The sequence below is a fragment of the Rhopalosiphum maidis genome, chromosome 1, assembly GCF_003676215.2.
Source record: "Rhopalosiphum maidis isolate BTI-1 chromosome 1, ASM367621v3, whole genome shotgun sequence".
Taxonomy (NCBI): Eukaryota; Metazoa; Arthropoda; class Insecta; order Hemiptera; family Aphididae; genus Rhopalosiphum; species Rhopalosiphum maidis.
The window spans coordinates 34,574,518-34,593,432 of record NC_040877.1 but is presented as its reverse complement, the minus strand read 5'-3'; the positions used below and the strand labels follow the sequence as shown (position 1 = coordinate 34,593,432).

General features: G+C 26.5%; 2 protein-coding genes across 6 annotated transcripts; both read left to right on the top strand.

Annotated features, from left to right (window-relative positions):
• The first annotated feature begins 1,488 nt into the window (after window positions 1–1,488).
• On the top strand, window positions 1,489–4,795 carry LOC113549918. 2 transcript variants are annotated; one of them, XM_026951435.1, is made up of 4 exons: window positions 1,489–1,604; window positions 1,772–1,833; window positions 2,368–4,647; window positions 4,737–4,795. In XM_026951435.1, exon 3 carries the CDS (start codon window positions 2,755–2,757, stop codon window positions 3,994–3,996), a length of 1,242 nt encoding a protein of 413 aa, XP_026807236.1. In that variant the 5' UTR covers window positions 1,489–1,604; window positions 1,772–1,833; window positions 2,368–2,754; the 3' UTR covers window positions 3,997–4,647; window positions 4,737–4,795. The 2 variants fall into 2 exon arrangements, with proteins under 2 accessions (XP_026807236.1, XP_026807235.1); XM_026951434.1 differs by having other exon boundaries at window positions 1,772–1,837; window positions 2,004–4,647.
• A 10,284-nt stretch (window positions 4,796–15,079) lies between these two features.
• On the top strand, window positions 15,080–18,711 carry LOC113560654 (nicotinamide riboside kinase 1). 4 transcript variants are annotated; one of them, XM_026966662.1, is made up of 4 exons: window positions 15,080–15,199; window positions 15,384–15,582; window positions 15,649–15,872; window positions 17,745–18,248. In XM_026966662.1, exons 2-4 carry the CDS (start codon window positions 15,498–15,500, stop codon window positions 17,859–17,861), a joined length of 426 nt encoding a protein of 141 aa, XP_026822463.1. In that variant the 5' UTR covers window positions 15,080–15,199; window positions 15,384–15,497; the 3' UTR covers window positions 17,862–18,248. The 4 variants fall into 4 exon arrangements, with proteins under 4 accessions (XP_026822463.1, XP_026822465.1, XP_026822464.1 ...); XM_026966664.1 differs by having other exon boundaries at window positions 15,086–15,199; window positions 15,417–15,582; XM_026966663.1 differs by having other exon boundaries at window positions 15,129–15,346; window positions 15,417–15,582.
• The last annotated feature ends 204 nt before the right edge of the window (window positions 18,712–18,915 follow it).

Below are 18,915 nucleotides of genomic sequence, written 5' to 3'. Positions count from 1 at the left end.
ATTATTGATTTTACTGATTATAATATAGTGGTTAATACTTCATTAATTACCAGTACCACGATTGTCAACTCACTACACACATTTTAATTTAATAATTTGATTTTATTGTGTATTGTGAATTAAATGATTTTGTTACACTTTCTGTTTTAGATTCTGAACGGAGTGATGAATGTATTGATTCTACAAAGATGTGTGTTTTTTTTTTATTTTTGTGTCGGTCATCACGTTTTGGAGTAGTAATAATGCTTTGATTTTTGACTTCAGCCCCTCTAAAAAGGAAAATTCATCTAGTTGGTACTTTGGCGGTTGGGGGGGTCAAAAGTAAAAAATGTTCAGTAGTTTTCAAAAGCGTCAAAACCCTGAAAAAATAACCGAAAAACGGAATTTTACGCATAAGCACTTTTTGACAAATGCTTCGAAAACAATCGATTTTTTGATTTTGCTGTAATTCAAAAACGTTATCTAAAGCGTTATCTAATTACGATTAAATTTTCAAAATATTTAGAATTTTTTTTAAACTATTTATAAACCATTGAAATTTTCGATTTTTCTAAATTTTTTTTCTTAAAATGCCGATTAAAAAAATTTGGCTTTCCAAAATATCTTTAAAATTTAACACAAGGTTTATTATAAGTTGTACTTATCGTAATAAAAAAAAAATTAAAAATCTTTAGTCACAATTTTTGTTTATAAGCATTTAAAGGTCAATCTTTAAATTCTTTGCACTTTTGTATTCTAGTAAATTTCCAGAGCCCCCCCCCCCATTGAAAATTCCTGAGAACGCCACTGACATTATCCACTTGTATAGAACACTATGTAATATCAAACATAAACATATTTTAATTTAAGCTATTAAGTATTTTTTATTACTTTATTAGGTAGTATTCGTTTTTGACCGAGGTAAGACCTTTAACTAGGTATCTAACTATATTACTAACTAATTATATTAGTAGGTAAGGTACTAATAGGTATTGCCGCGGAGGCAATGCGACAGCAGTTCCCGCGGTGTCGTCGGTCAAACAAAAAAAAACAGTATTGTATATTTAAAACATCAGAAATTATTAATGAATGGTTTATTAAAGTTTTCATTTTCCTGAAAAAGATACCTGCACAATATGTACCTAATTGGCTAATTCTGATAATCAGAAAATAATGATTTTATAATAATAAATTAAAATTATTGCCTGTTGAACGTTGGTACAACTTAAATGTAGTTTTTGTTCCATCATAGCTTGTTAGAAATATAAATATTATATTATAGTATATTATTATTATATACCTATTACCTAACATAATTATTATAATATTATAATATACTTTATATACTTATAGTATGTTGTATTTATTCCTGCTCACAAACAAGTTATTATAACACGCATGCGCTAAAAGATTAAAAAGTTTAAGACCATAAAAACTATTTAGTGTGTGTAAATGCGTAGTGTGTCATAACTGTTAGGTATATTATAATAACTTATGAGTGCTGAGTTATAATTTGCGTTTCTCATAATATAATACAATACCTACACAAACATATTATTGAAATAGGTATTTAGTTTAAAACTCGACTTGAGTGTTTCCTGTTAGCACTTGGCTTTTAAGTTTAAGTATGTATTTTTTATCTAAAACACATTCATATATAAATAGCATAAGCGGTATTTATACTTTATAACATCATCATAAGGTATAAATTCATACCAAAAATGATATACTCTAATTCTAATATAATTATACAATGCACTATAATTATTAATTATTAATATTTAATATATAGGATTACGAGTACCACGTGCATGTGTCATAGTGTCTTATAACTCAAACTAAAATGAGTAAAATGTAAGTAAGTACCTACATTTTATTTCGTATTACACATTTTATACTCTTTATGCATTATCATGGGGAGCTTTGCCTCCGGCCCCCCTTACACCAGCCACACCCCAAAGTGTATTTAAATCATACACATAATACATAAATATTAATTAGTCAGTGTTTAATTTTTTTTACAGACTACCTAGCCCAGTCAAATTAGACCAAAAATCGACAAAGTTTGGAACTAATTCCACGAAAGCTGGAGTTTAATTTTTTTTTTAGATCATACCTTACTTATAAACATACTAAAAGTCCTGACACCTACCCCTTGTGCGTAGCCCCCCACCCCTCTTCAAAGGGTGGCGCACCCCTTTCACTTGTTTCGCTTATAACTCGTTAGATTTTTAACTTACGATAAAAATACCCATGACCAAAATTAAAGACCATACAATTTACCATAGACTTGTGCTACTTTTAATATATATATGTTGCGATAAGTGTTATTTTTTTAAAAAATATAAAAAATAATTTTTTTTTATCTTTTTTTTTATTGTGTTTTAGCCAAAACCGTCAATGATACGCTGAAATGACCTATGACAAAAGTTAACGAGCATATTATTTTACATAATGTAATGTTAAATTATATTAATAATTTTAATTATTGTAAGTCGTACATTTGAAATAGTCGTATAATTTTATAAAATTTACAGTATGAATAATGTCATTGGATTATATTAACGTGTATATTATATTATTTATATTATCGCAATGGTTGTAAAAGATATAATTCGTAGAATCGGAATTGTTGTGGATGGTGAGCCGGCCATAGTACACGTGTACACAAACAGGGTTTCAGTGAACGTTGAATCTTGAGGGGATCTATTGTTGTATTGTTCGGATTGTAGTGGCGTTCCGAAGGGCGTCTGGTATTTCGCCAGGTGGTGTCTGATGCATATACGTAGACGGTCGACAGTCGATGTTTGTGTAGTCAATAGTGAACACTGTAACTGTTACATTACAGTCGATATATTTATGCGAGTAAATATTATTTTTAAATTAACGTTCTCAGTTCAGAAAGTGTTTATAAAAATGGCCAATTTATGTTTTATATGTGATGAAGAACTAAGTGTTGAAAGTGAATGTGTATCTGTAAAGGCTAAGGGCATAGCAAATCTTATAAATTCGAGTAAAGCGCGATTCGATAATAAATGGAAGTCTTTAGTGAATTTAGAAAATGTACTTGTTCACAAAGATTGCCGAAAGAATTACACAAGACCAGACACCATAAGGAAATATGTTAATGAAAAAGAAGGTACGAGTAACATATCACCTGTCAAAGGTAAGCTACGTTCAAATTATATATTTAAATTTAAAGAAAATTGTTTATTCTGCGACAAAGAATGTTCAAAAGAATTGGAAAAAAAATTGAGTAAGGAACGTCGAGATAGTATAGTACAAGTATCTACCCTTCATTTTAAAACCTCAATTATGGACGTAGCGAACAAAAGAAATGATGAATGGGGTAAAGAGGTGCTCAAACGGTTGAATAGTGTGATGTGTTTGGTATCTGAAGAATCGAAGTATCATAAATCGTGTGAACGTAGATTTTGCTCGACAAATCCAGTCGATGAAAATAAGAAAAGAGGGAGACCACAAGATGAAGATCTAGCAAACGCTTTTTCCAATTTATGTGATTTTTTAGAATCTGAAAATGAATGTCAATTTGGTCTAAATTTTTTGCATGAAAAAATGGAAGGAACGTGCGATGAAAAAACTTTAAAAAATAAATTGATTGATAAGTATGGCGACGATATAATTATTACAACGAGCCGTGGAAAAAAGGCAGTAGTGTGTTTTAAAAATACAGGATTTAAAGTATTAACAAATGCGTGGTATAATTCAAAAAAAGCAAATGAAGAAGAAGAACGGTTAAGAATAGTCGAAGCAGCAGCTACTATTATACGAGAGGATATAAGGTCATTTGTTTATGAGATCGATTCATTTCCTCCACCAAATCAATTCATGGATAATGTAAAACAAGACGTACCAAAGAGCTTATTATTTTTTTTGTCTGAAGTTTGTGGTAAAAATAAAAAAACAAAATCTCAAAAATATGATAATAAATTTGTGGCTTTGGCGCATGCCATAATAAATTGTTGTAGGCCTCGCTCGTTCATTTCATCAAAATAAAACACCTGAAAACAGTTCAAAAACACCCGGAATTACACGATTCATTATTAATATTTAATAATGAATCGTCATCGCCCGAAGAAATTGAATGTGCTGGAGAAAAATATCTTTTAGCATTATATAAAGCTCCAGCCCATATTACATCTTTAAATAATTTAAGACATCATATTTTTCACAAAACCGCAGCTTCCAACAAAAAACAAGTACAACTAGCTAGACTTCCGCCTACTATCGATGCGGCACGAGAACATTTACATAGAGTGTATTTGCAAATACAGTTGTGGCGTGGTAATAGATTAAATCCACAGAATTGGGGATGGAAAGAAGATAATGGCAAACTAAATCCAGTTTTCACGAAAAAGCCACCAGCGCCGGATACTCTTTTAAAAGTGATCAGTTGTGCCTGCGCAAAAACATGTGAACAAAATTGTAGCTGTCGAAAAGCAGGATTGCTATGCTCGGTTATATGCAAGCATTGTCACGGAGGTTCATGTTTAAATCAGCAACCGATCATAGATGATGTAGAAGAGGACCATATTGATGACAACTTTGAGGACAATATCGATGAAATATTTTTAATTGGAAATCAAAAAGAAGAAACCAACACACCGACAATAAAAAAAATTAGACCCACATAATATAATTAATAAGGTACTGTATGATTTTAATAATTCAATACATAATATAATTTAAATAATTAAATATGAAAATATTAAGTATATTAATTAATTTTGTTTCAGGACCCAAAACCCAACACTATTTTTATATTTAACTTCATAGCTTATAGTCTGAAAAAATAAAAATAAATGTATAATTTCCAATTTTTGTAAATATTTTATAAATTACTGTATGTAATTAATAGTTTCATAATTAACTTTTTTTTTATTTCAATTTTATAAATATGTATGTAAAATAAAATAATGTATTTTCATTGTAAATTTTATGGTCTTTAATTTTAGTCATAGGTATTTTTATCGTAAGTTGAAAAGCTAACTAGTTATAAGCGAAAACAGTGAAAGGGGCGCGCCACCCTTTGAAGAGGGGTGGAGGGCTACGCACAAGGGGTAGGTGTCAAGACTTTTAGTATGTTCATAAATAAGGTATAAACTGCTCATATACCGAAATTCAGCTTTCGACATTTTTTTTTTAGTATATTGTAATTAGATTTCTGATTCTTATATTTTGTAATTGTCAACAAATTGTTCAATTACATCGTCACTTTTTATATAAAAAACATTTTTACTTATGCTAATTAAAATTGTTAAAATAATTTAACGTTATCTTATGTAAAATAATATGCTCGTTAACTTTTGTCATAGGTCATTTCAGCGTATCATTGACGGTTTTGGCTAAAACACAATAAAAAAAAAGATAAAAAAAAATTATTTTTTATATTTTTTAAAAAAATAACACTTATCGCAACATATATATATTAAAAGTAGCACAAGTCTATGGTAAATTGTATGGTCTTTAATTTTGGTCATGGGTATTTTTATCGTAAGTTAAAAATCTAACGAGTTATAAGCGAAACAAGTGAAAGGGGTGCGCCACCCTTTGAAGAGGGGTGGGGGGCTACGCACAAGGGGTAGGTGTCAGGACTTTTAGTATGTTTATAAGTAAGGTATGATCTAAAAAAAAAATTAAACTCCAGCTTTCGTGGAATTAGTTCCGAACTTTTTCCTAATTTGACTGGGCTAACCTACATCATATTCATAAATAAAATTAAGTTTGAAAACATTAGCCATGGGCTGTGAATACAAGATAATGTTTAATTTACAAACTATAAATAATTGGTATAGCACATTATTTATCTATGTATATTGTATACTTTAACTGTATACATAGTTAACAGTTAGTTTATACTACATATATATGTGCAGAAAATATATTATTTTTTAATATTTTTACTAAATATATTAATATATATGAATAAACCAATAAAATATTAAATAAATAAAAAACTGTAAAAACAATTAAAGCATTACACACTTAGAATTTTGTACTACACACAATTTTAGTCCCGACTATAACTATAATGTATATTACACAGGAGTACATGAATAATTCACATGTATAAATCTTAAACTAGGTATAGGAAAATGCTAGTAATTATTTCCATGATTCATAATAAAAATAAAGTAATTAAAATTTTGATTTTTAAAATTTTTTGAAATAATATTTATATATTTTCAAATACTTAGATTTTGCATAACATTTTAGTAGGTAGTGTCTTGTACTCTTGTGGTGATACCTTTGAGAACATAAAATTTATTTAGTAATTTAGTTATTAATATTATGCCAATATTAACTTTTTATTTCAAATCAGAATCACTTTTTTCTTTATAAATTTTTAAGCAGATTACAAATGACTTGAAAACTTAAACATGTCTAAATTATAATTCGATCGAGTGTTTATAGTTGTTTAGGTATCAAACTTAAACTTTGTATACTAAGAAAAATAGTTTAAGACTAATTGAAGATATATAATAAAAGAATATATAAATGAAGATATATACTTTAGTACTTTATGATGATATTATAAGTTTTGAAAATATTATGGATTATAAAGTTCTATTACGATTAAAAAATGATTACATAAAATCTCTAGAAATCAAAATTTTAATAATTTTATTATTAAAGAAAAATGGAAACGAAAATCAAAGCATGCGTTAGTTATAAGTTATAATTAGTTATGGATTATAACTTATAACCCTACGTCGCAAACTCCCAACTACCCCTTAAGTTTTAGTTTTAATATATATTTATTATATGTAAATCCAACTTTTATAATTTTATAACTATTGATCGCAGTATGTAACCTATATATACATATAATATATATTGTGCCATTAATTTTAGAATATTCTGTAATATATGTATATTATATAATTATATAATGCTATATATTATATATGACTGAGAAACAGCGCTACGTACCTACATTTACTCCTATATAGCCTTAAGCATAGAAAAATATAAGAAAACACCTGAATAAGAAAAAACACCTTGTCCAAGTTTTGGTGGAGGGGTGATAAGCGTATAAGTACAATCGTATGGTTTTCTATCCTATATATGCTTAGATTTTTATAATGCTTGTATTTAAATTTCCCTTATCTATAGTAATATCTACATAGGTAAAGGATACATAATAATATACTGGGTATCTTACCTCACGTCTAAAATGTAGATTTCAGATGGCTGTTAGAATATTTAATCATTTTTTCAAAATTATATTTCAATAAATATTAATAAGAAAAATATAAGTAAGTGAGCAACACTACTGTACTTGTACATTAGGAGTCCAGTTGGTCACTATTATAAGTCTATTAAATTTTAAATCAATGATGATAAATCATTGTATATGAAAAATGGTTCTATGCGGAATCAACCTATTTCACCAAGTGATAATGTGTTTTTGCATAGCTATTAAAGTAATTTATTTTAATTTTACTATTACAGTAGATTGATATAATTTTTCCCAAAAATATTGTATTTATTATGTTAACTATATGTATATATTTTATTTTTTCAATAATACATGCTGAGCACAATTTTCACACGGTAATATAGACGATAACAAATTATAATTTTTTTTTTTATTAAAAGAAAAAAATATATACAATCTATATTATACTATACAATAAGTAATATGGTTAATAACTTACAAAACTGGACGGCTTGATGAAAGGGGGTGTCCAAACAACACTACTTCAATCAATTATACGTTATAAATAATAAAAAAATAACAACAAGTAAATAAATATGTATATAAATACACAACAAACAAATATTTGTACAAAAATACTAAAAAGATGGTGGCTCATAGTAATTAGTGATCCATATGCATCATTTTAATGATGACTGGTTCTAAAAATAATTGGCGTAGTATTTAGGTAAAAATAAAATGAATACGTACGATAGACAGAAGTAAAAATAGTTTAATAGACTTAAAAATTAACCATAGAAAGTAGAACGGAAAATTCAATATAGCCATACATTTAATTGCCTGAGAAAATTTAGATAAGCGCTTATAAGTCTTATTCTATCACCTAAAGAACTTAAAGGTCAAAACTGGAAAATAATCACAAAGTGAATGGTCAATATTTAAAACAAAAGCTACATAATTTAAAAACTTGAGTTGAACCTTTTCAATTTAATCACATCCACAATAAGTAAAAGGATCTCAAACAATAGCCCCGTTTCCAAAATAAACCTTAGGTACATAAGTACAATTAAAAGATTTTATAGAAGATAGAAATCTAAACTCATTACAAATTCTTCTAATAAAACTAAGCATTCTTAGGACTTTATAGAATAATTATAATTATCAAAATTCTAATTTTAAACGTTTATAAAAAAATATTGTGACTATAGATTTTTAATATTTTTTAATTGAGAAATTAATAGCTTATGACGAGTTTTGTATTACATTTTCATGCATTTCTATGTTACAAATAATTTTTAAGCGACAATTATGCAACAACAAAAAAAATTAAATGTTGAAAATTTCTTAAACGTTAAACCTATAAATAGTTAAAAATAGACGAATATTTATTTATATTAGTTTTATAAATAAAAAAACGATAGTACATCATTTGATGAAATTTTCAAGTATCTATGGTTATTTGTTTTTGATTTACATCATATAAACCAAATTGATTTTATCAAAAATTAGATTTGCATAAAATTTCTTATCTTTTTTTTCCTAATAAATTGAAGCATTTTATCAACAACTTATTGTGTACTCGTGTACATAAAAAAAACCATCATGATAAAATCAATACAGCTTCCATTGCTCTGCTTAGAATCTAAAATGAGAAAAATTCAAGCAAGTCTATCTGCTGTAAGACATTTTGTGTATACTAATGTAAATATTTACACTTATAATATACATTTATGTATTATATATATATGTATATTAATTTATTATATATTATACAGCAACTTAAACCAATCATTAAAATACGAGTAAAATTCGTATTTTTTCATAAAATAAAATATTTTACGTTGAAATACTAATACAAATAACGCTAAGTAGTGACTAAAATAATAATGCTAACACTAAAACTAAACATATAAATATAGTAAATACATAATATTATTATATATATATATATAATGTATATCTAATTAAATATATTCGATTATATCTAAAAATAATAGATATATTATATAACTATACCTACGGCTAAACTTATACCTATTAATTATTATATATTATATAATCCACATATACCAGTGTCCAGTATACCAGTTACTAAAGTTACTTCATTTACAATTCATTCAATATGTGCGCACTATTTTCAATTTTGTGTTACCACTGTTACCCATAGGCATAGCCATAATTTCAGTTTTTTTTTTTTAACTTAGAGGAGCTTTACATATTTAAATACTAATATAATAATTTTCTCACCAATTTTCCTACATTTAATAATATAACTATTACTAAAATGAAAAATATTTTTACTAAAACAAATAACAACGTTTATAGTATTATGTAATATTATTATATTATATAGTTTAAACTTTAGAAAATAATTTCTTCATACAACGATTACTGTGTTATGTAAATTAGATAATTAATGAAAACTTCAATACTTCAATTAAAATACAAATTTTTGGAGGGGCTTGGCCCTTCCAAGTCAACGCCCAAATTGCGCCTATATCCTTATAGATACTAATAAGGTACTATAATAATGTATTAGTGTTTATGTACATTTTACGATTTGTATGTTCATATTAGTTCACAGCTTATAAGCATTAATTACAAATTATAATATTATATACTTACTATAGTAATTATCATATTGCAGTAGCGGCTATTATATAGTAAAGAGGTATAGCGACTGCTGCACCTTTAATTAGATGTAGGTGGGGTGGGTAATTTATGTATGCGAATAATACAAAATAATATTTTGGAATATTTTAATAGTTTAATAGTAACTATTTTTTTAAACATGTATATGGGGTGTGATATGAATGAATATTATTGAAGATGGGTGGTTACTTATGTTTTGCTATACCTATATTTTTAAGGATAGTTGCCTCTAGCATATTGCATATAATAGAACCAACGCATGACACTATGACCAGTATGACCGTCTAACCATTACACTATTACAGAATAAAAATAATAACTTTTATACTTCGATAAATTATATTCGAACTGTTTAACTCGCACTTAAATATATAAACTGTATTACTGTATTAGGTAACTTAATATCAGTAATAACTATAATACTATATACATACCTAGTACTTACTACTTACCTACTAAAGTATTATTTATTATGTGAGCATATCAGAACAAAACTTACTTAGCTGCTGCCGATTCACTATAATATATATAAGTACTGTATTTGTATCATCAGTTTACAGTATTTATAAATATATAAATGAATAGGTATATGGCTATTGAGTGGCGGTCTTCAGTCGTATTCGTGCGTTCCAGATTTTGAAATTGTACAGTCATTTTTCACTCTATTGCAGGAACAGGGATGAGAACGATAAAAACTACTTCTAATAACGCGTATAACACATCTTATATACGTATAAATTTTAATGATTTTCTTGTCGATTCAGGGTGGGACACGTATGTTGTATATATTACCTTATATACAATGTTTTATTTAATGAACCACGAATGGAGGTAAACATTTTTTGGCGGTAATATTTATTTGTGAAGATTTTATGACCTGCGATATAGGTAATCACGTTTTCATATATGTAATATGTATTCCTCTGACTGTTATAACCTAATAAATTATAAATAATAATAATAATTATATATGATTGTACAGCCGTGCAGATATGTACAAAGGTATAGTTCATAAAAGTGTACCGCAGGATTGGTTTGGGGTTGCAAACAATAACAAGCAGCAGCAATAGACAATAGTAGTTTGTAGATTACTTAAATATATAAACTGCTTAACTGCATATCTGCATAGTGGATCAAATTATAAATCTCATCTCAATATAGTAATCTTAAAAATAATGTATACAATATTGTCGATATTATAAATTACACATCACAAAATTCAGAACGATAATAATATCTATATCATACATAAAATAGACAATAGTAAAAGTTTAGCCTGAATAGTAATTAAAACACAGGTTTAACAATTAAATTAATTATATTCATTGTTCACCTTAAATCTATTTATTTGTTTTTATAAAACATAAATTATCGAATAAGATAAGATTAAGATTTATATTTCAAAATTAGTTTATACATCTTATGAAACATTTTAAGAATGAGACGCAAAATGAAAAACTGAACGGATCAGAGCTTCTACTGACTTTTCTAACTATTGAAACATCCGAAAACCTAGACACACTACGGCATGAAGCTGAATGCTTACGACAGTGATTTAATATATGCACCATGCACATCATAATCATATGATGTCTGTAAATAAATGTATTCCATTATTCTAAATAAATAAATAATAACTATATAATTAGTTATTATTAAGAGGACGCTACACTGAAAATGAAAAATATACAACGTTCGAGAGAATGCTTAGGTGCTGTAACCAATTTATCTTTGTGAGTTGTGATAATGATGATAATATCCTTCAGTATAACATAAAATAATTTAAAATATAGGCATATTTTTCTCACTAATAACGGCAAAAACCGGGCACTTGCCCATTGGGCTGATTTTAAAATTAGATGATATAGGAAATGACCACCTTACTAAACCCCCTCCTTTAAGATACCACTGGTCTCAAGGGCACACTCAAAATTTGAAAATAGATTTGAAAGATAACTGTTTTTCACATAGGTAATGCTACGTAGCTTAATCATGCGTAATGTCTATATAGCTGGTATAACTCACGCTCACTTAGTAACTTAGCAAATAAAATATGTAAGATACTAAGTAGGCACTAAACATTGAGGTAAATAAAGTGACACGGGATTGTTATGTTGTTAACAAAAAAAATTCTAAAGATTAATAATAATATTTATAACAGAACAATCTATGCAGCATAATACAGGATAGTATACAGCTAATGAGCTAAATAATAATAAACACACCTAACGACACCTAACACTTTTTGTATACCTACTGTATATATATTATTAATAATAATTGTAGGGCATTTTTAAATGAATGTGGTCTATGTGGGGTGCAGAACCTAAGTTGTTCAAGTATTACAAATACTGGATCCAATACTATATCTGCCATCTGGATCTACTATCTACTTTATATTTTTATACAACCATCATTTTTAAAGGCTATGATATTCTTTAATTCGTATAGTAGGTATAAATATTATTATGACTATAGGAAACTACTAAATAGTTTGAATTTTGAATTAAGTTCATTCAAATTTTAAAAAAGATTATCCGCTATATAATTTACACTAAAAAGGGGGTTCTCATTTGAAAAATAGAAGTTTGCATCGACACACGTAGGACACGCTTCAAGTAGTATATATAATTCAAGAATTAAAAACTATATGGTCTTTGAATATATATTTAAAAGTTTCAAAAACCAGAATTATTGGTGAATCACTCTGTATATAATATATATATAGACATATAATAGATACCTTTTGGCTGTACTATCGATTATTAATGATCATAAATACTATTTAATGTTACTAATTACTATGTAGATAAGTACATTGAATGGATACATTTTAGAATCGACATACAGTTTGTAAAATAATATAATTCACTGTGAAAATAAAAATATAAATAAATACACATTTTAAATTCTTAACCGTTCAATATTTGTAATTTATTTACTCTTAAAAGTATTGATGCAACATCGCCAACATCGACATTAAAATTGAATCATAAATCACAAAAGGTTAAATAATATTAAACTCGAAAATTACACGATAGGTCAAGTGTACTACGTATAAATAAAATACAATATATTATACAATATTGATTAAACCTATACTATGACAGAAATAACTAATGAGTAATACTGTAATAGCCAACTATTATGTGTCCATGTAAATGTGCGCGCTGTGTGCTATATTCAATATACCCATGATTATATTACTATGTAATGTGTAGCCTGTTATTTAATACTACCAACTACAGTGAATAAAATATAAATTATATACATTTGCGGGCAGGTAATTTTAATTAATTTAGAGGATGCCGTAGTAACTTTAGACACTTATTAGTTGCGCCAATGCCCAATTTATCCCCTGATTTCTAGTTATTGATACTTTTATTAGTTTTATTATTATTTCGTATATTATGACAAAATTTAATATTGAATTAACCAAGGATGGATCTAGGAGAGGCGATTGGTGTGACCGCCCTCAAAAAACCCATTTGAAGTCCCCAACTTTAGTTTTTGACATAATTGCTTCAAAGGTAGGACAATTTAAATTTCCAAACATAAGCCGGTAGGTAATGTGCTATCACTTTTATTTAATATTGTGATATGAGTTTTGAGTAAATGATGATGAAATGAAGTCAAGTGAATTCTCGGACATAGCAATTATTGATACGCTAAAATATTATGAAGTTATATTGTGCGGCAGACACGTATAAAAAAAAAATTCGGGAGTTGGGGGGATTTATAAAACATAGCAATACAAATTGTGCCACAACATAATAAAATAATTTTTTCGTTGTTACTTGAAATTATTTCGGGTGGGGGGGGGCTGTATACATGCCTGTTGTTCGGTCACAGACTATATATAGTGGTACGGTATCCATGTAGCATGTAGGTATTACACTATTTTTGAAAATATCTACTTTAGTACTTTACCAGCAATCATTGCGTTAATAATTGTATTTATAGTTATTAAATCACATTATTCATATTCAACTATTTGTAAGATTTATTTGTAAATAGTAATGTTAATTAATTTGGTTTTTAATGTTTACAGATTGTAATCGGTTTTATTGGTACTTTGGTACTATAGCTGATTGTATGATATACATTTAATAGTTGAATAGTATAATGCCTTACCATAATGTTTTACCTATTTTTTAATATTAAATTTCCATAATACAAACTATTGATAATACAATGATATCCCTTTATGGCTCTATATTAACAACAAAAATCCGATTGGAATTAGTAAATAACGAAACAAAATTAGCGCAAAATTCAATGGGGATATTCCAAAATTATATAAAAAGAAATAATAATAAATAAAATTGTATGCATAATTATAAAACAAATTAAAAAAAGTTAGGCAAGTCAGCACCGATCTGCTATACATAAGGTATCGAGTAGGTCACTGTTATTTCTATGTATATTTATACACCATATGCATGCACCTATACAAGAGTACAAGACCGTCAAGATCTGTAGAAAACCTAAACTTTTTGTGATATTTTGTTTACTACATTATTAAATTTATATCTCACTAAATTATATCGGGTATTATTATTTTAAACATTTTTTTTTATCACAATGGTCAACGTATATTGTGTATTATATATTGACATCATATGAGTATATGACATATTGTATAAATGGAATTTATTATGTTTTATAGCTACCTAATAATTGTATATTTGTACGACCAACATTCACTACATATAAATTATAAACAATAAACATTATAATATTATGATGATCATAATACTGAGTACCTACCTATTTCGGTTCTTATTATTGTCATGTCAGTGTTTTCTATTTTTTCGTAGTAAATTTCTAACTTCTACTCATATGACTAAATTACTTTAATTTTGGCTTTTAAAAATACCTCCTAAATCCAATAACATACAGCTGCTAGCATTGGTTTATTACTACCTAATACCTATAGTCTATACTATATATATATTTGAGAATTTGAGATTTACGTATTAGGTATTATTATTTATTTATTTATATACATATTTTATATTTTAACCGGCTTAAAAATTATATTAATAAAAATAAATTAGACGTATTTCACCTTGTCGTTTAGTCATAAACTCATGAATTATAATTGTACCTACACAAGTATGACCTGAGATCAAAATTCAAAATATACAATAATATAGTATATTAGTATATACAGGTATTATGAATTATTCAAATTATTGATACACAATCATATCACTATCACTATCACTTAACCTAATATTTTAGAAATCGTCAACTTCTTTATCTAACCAGCATGTGGTTAGGCCTTAGGCGTCTTAGCGATTACCACTATAGTCATGGCTGTAAAGACTAGTGTCAACTCTACTGTACTATTATATTTATATAATTATACTTATTAAATTGGTGAGTAAATTAATGTTTTCACTTTAATAGTTTTAATCTCAAATCACTCTTAAGATTAAGGAACATCTGACTGTAATTTTCAGTTGTTTATTAATTGTTCATTAAGTTTTGATTTTTTTTTTTTTGTTTTGAAATCAAAATGTTCTTGTACGTATTTATTATTTAATATTTTATCATATTTTAGAATAACTGATATTAATTTAAACTAATTTATCAGCGAATTAAAAAAAAAGAAAAATATCTTCGTGTTTTGAAATTTGTTGGTATGTTCAAATACTGAAACACTTACGCAGTGAATATGTCTTATTCTACTTTGAAAAAAGCTCTACATTTATTTGAGGAACAACCACCTTTTAATCAAAAACCAACACAAAAAAAACCTGGTAATTTCTAATAAATTTTTCTATTTTATATTGAAAAAGAAATTAATAAAATACATGATTTTACAGCCAAAAAATCTTCTAGTCGCTTAAATAAATCTAAAAGTAAATCACAGCGTACAAAAAGTGTATTTAAAGTACCAAATTTTATGAAATCTGATGCTGGAAAATCTGTTCTTAAAATAAAAGAACAAATTAAAAATGAAAAGGAATTGAATTTGGTGCAGTTAAATTTAGAAAGATTACACAAATTAGATAAAACTAGTTGTGTAAATAACATCGCATCTAACTTGGTATGTATATTTGCATTACAAATTTTTAAAAATACATTTTAATTACCTAACTAAAACGACAACAAACCTATACACACTAACTTTGGTCTATTACACAACCTACATCATATATATAATTTAAGAATAAATTAAACATTTTTTTTTTATTTAACCTTTCAGTATCATCAATTAAGTTAATTTTTGTCAGTTGCTATGCTTATCTTTCATATTGGCCAGAGCCATTATAATTAGTTTTAAACTTGTTTTTTAATATTGTATCTAAATTTTAAAATTCTTCTCAATTCTTGAATTTGTTGAATGTATTACTGGGTCAATAAAAAATTCTGAATGATTAACAGTTTAATGAATATATAGTGACAATTTGGTGTTGAGTTTACTTTCCATTAATCACTATAAATTATACTTACAATTTATATTTCATTTTTAATAATTTATTGGTATAAGAGTTTCTTGGTCCTATTTCGAAAAAAAAAATTAATGGTCTAGCTGTAAGTTTGACTTTATTAAATAAATTTCAAATACATAAGGTTCCTTGTTACGGTTCATATAATTTTGTTATGTTATGTTTGTACTGTTTCATTTTTGTGATTGGAGTTATTTTTTCTCTTAGTTGGTAGTGGTTCTTACATTGTAATAGACCATGGTTTACTTCCTTTTATCCTAAAGAGGGATTTATGTATTTAGATCAGTGATCACTTATTTTTTTTAAGGAACTATATACACACACAATGTATATCTCTGTAAAGATTATACCAATCTATTATGGTGCTTTTAATTCTACCAGTCCAACTTATAGCTTGATTAATTGTAGCTAAATTAACCATTATATTACATACTGAAAGATGACTATTACAATGGCTATTAAGATTTGTGTGCATTAAAGTCATTATATTGCAAACATATTATGTCTTAAAACTTTTTTAGTGTGATGTTGTGCTCCTACCTTTTTAAAATTTCCAAAAAATTTCTTTTTACTATTTCTTAATTATTCTATGAATTATCATTGCATTAAAAACCACTTTTAATTTTTATATAAGTCATAGAGTTATTGGCCATTAAATAGCCTGAATCTTTATTGTGTTATATACATGTAATGTAATTTTATCTCTAAAAACATAGCTATACAAGTAGAGTATAAACTATGAAAATACAGGACTTAAAAAATAAGGATAAATAAATATTTTCTATTATTAACTAATAATAACATGGATTAATATGATTTAATTGATGTTTGAAAGTTGATGCTTGGGCATTTAATATTACAGTCTTTGACTCCTTAGGCATATATTTTTCGGATGAGTGTATATGTTAATAAAGTGTCTTTTTTCCCAACAGAAAATCATGAAACTCAAAACAGAGTTTTCTATAAAAAATGTTTTACGACCAACATGGTCATATATTTTTAAAGTACAGAACAATTTAACGTCCCAAAAACTTATGTCTGGACAATAGAATAGACTTGAAATATAGTACATTTCCATATAATACAGTCCCACCTGACCACTCTGTATATAAGTGACTAATAGTACATGTCATATTGTCATTTTAAACAATAAATATAACGATTCACTTATGCATAATAGAACTTACAAGACAAATTTACATGTGTACACAATTATAAATAAATTTGAAACTGTCCTAAGGCTTGGAAAGGTAAATATTAATTTTAAGTTATATAGTAAACAAAAATAGTATAAAATGCTCTTAGTGACAATAACTTCAATAAATAAACCCATAGGTCTTTTCAATTTTTTTCGGTAGGTTGCGCATTAGACAGTTAACTAAATCCTTGTCTTTATTGATATTTTTACTTTGCCTATATAACATGTATAGTTAATTTTTTTAATGATTTATCTATTGTATGGATTTTAGATCAAGCAGCGTTTAGTTAATTTGTCATCTGAAATACCAAATTCCAAAAAAGAAGAAAGTACAGTATTTACCGATGAAGATTTTGAGAAATTTGAACGTGAATATTTTCAAAACTAATGGATGATTTCATACTAGGAAAAGTTATCATAGTCATAGTGCTAACTATATTTGCTTATTTTACTTGTTGGCTATTCATACCACCATTTGCTGATTCAGAATCATTCATTTATCAATTATTTCCATCCATTTATAATGCTCTGGTAATTCCAGTTTCAATTGGTGTGTTCTTCATAATTAGTCTTATAATCTATACTTGTGTTGCTATCAATTGTTAAATTATGGCTAAACGATTAGTTATTGTAATCGCAGGAGTCACATGTGGGGGCAAAACTACTATTGCCAATCGTCTTACAAACATATTTAACAATATTTCAATATTACATCAAGATGATTTTTATTATACTAAATATGAAGACCATTTGGAAAGTATTCCAGAACTTAATTACCATGCATGGGATAAAATTAGTGCCTATAATATGAATAAAATGATGATTGCAATTGATTCTCAAACTTCTGACATTTTAGTTCTTGAAGGAATTCTTTTACTTGATGATATTAGAATTTTGAATTTGGCTGATTTAATATTTTTTACTGTATTGGATAAGGAAATTTGTTGGGATAGACGTGTAGCTAGAACATATTTACCTCCTGAACCACCTGGATATTTTGACAAGTATGCATGGCCTGAGTATGAAAAACATTTAGAAATGATAAAAAAAAAAAAAATGTTATATTTTTAAAAGGGGTTGACAGTATTGATTTTAACACATCTGTTGTTGTTAATCATATAAATGAATTAATATTAAAAAATAATTGATATTTATTTGATAATAAGTTATTTTCAGTTTGTATTTCATATTATAGTTAAAATTTGAAGTTTAACTTTAATCAAATATTGTTTATGTACTAGGAATATTACAAAAATATTACATAAAAATAAAATTGTTCATTGTAATACATTTAAGAATAATTATATTTTATTTTTATAATTGTAATTTGTTAAATAGACAATTATATTTATATTCAATAAATCATTAATCTAATAAATAGACTTAAATTTGATAAATTATGATTATAGACTATTTATTATTAAGAATTATGATATTTTTGT

Bases quoted from the DNA above. Each gene is read 5' to 3' on its own strand.
- LOC113549918 (XM_026951435.1), top strand. From the start codon at position 2,755: ATGCATATACGTAGACGGTCGACAGTCGATGTTTGTGTAGTCAATAGT.
- LOC113560654 (XM_026966661.1), top strand. From the start codon at position 18,083: ATGGCTAAACGATTAGTTATTGTAATCGCAGGAGTCACATGTGGGGGC.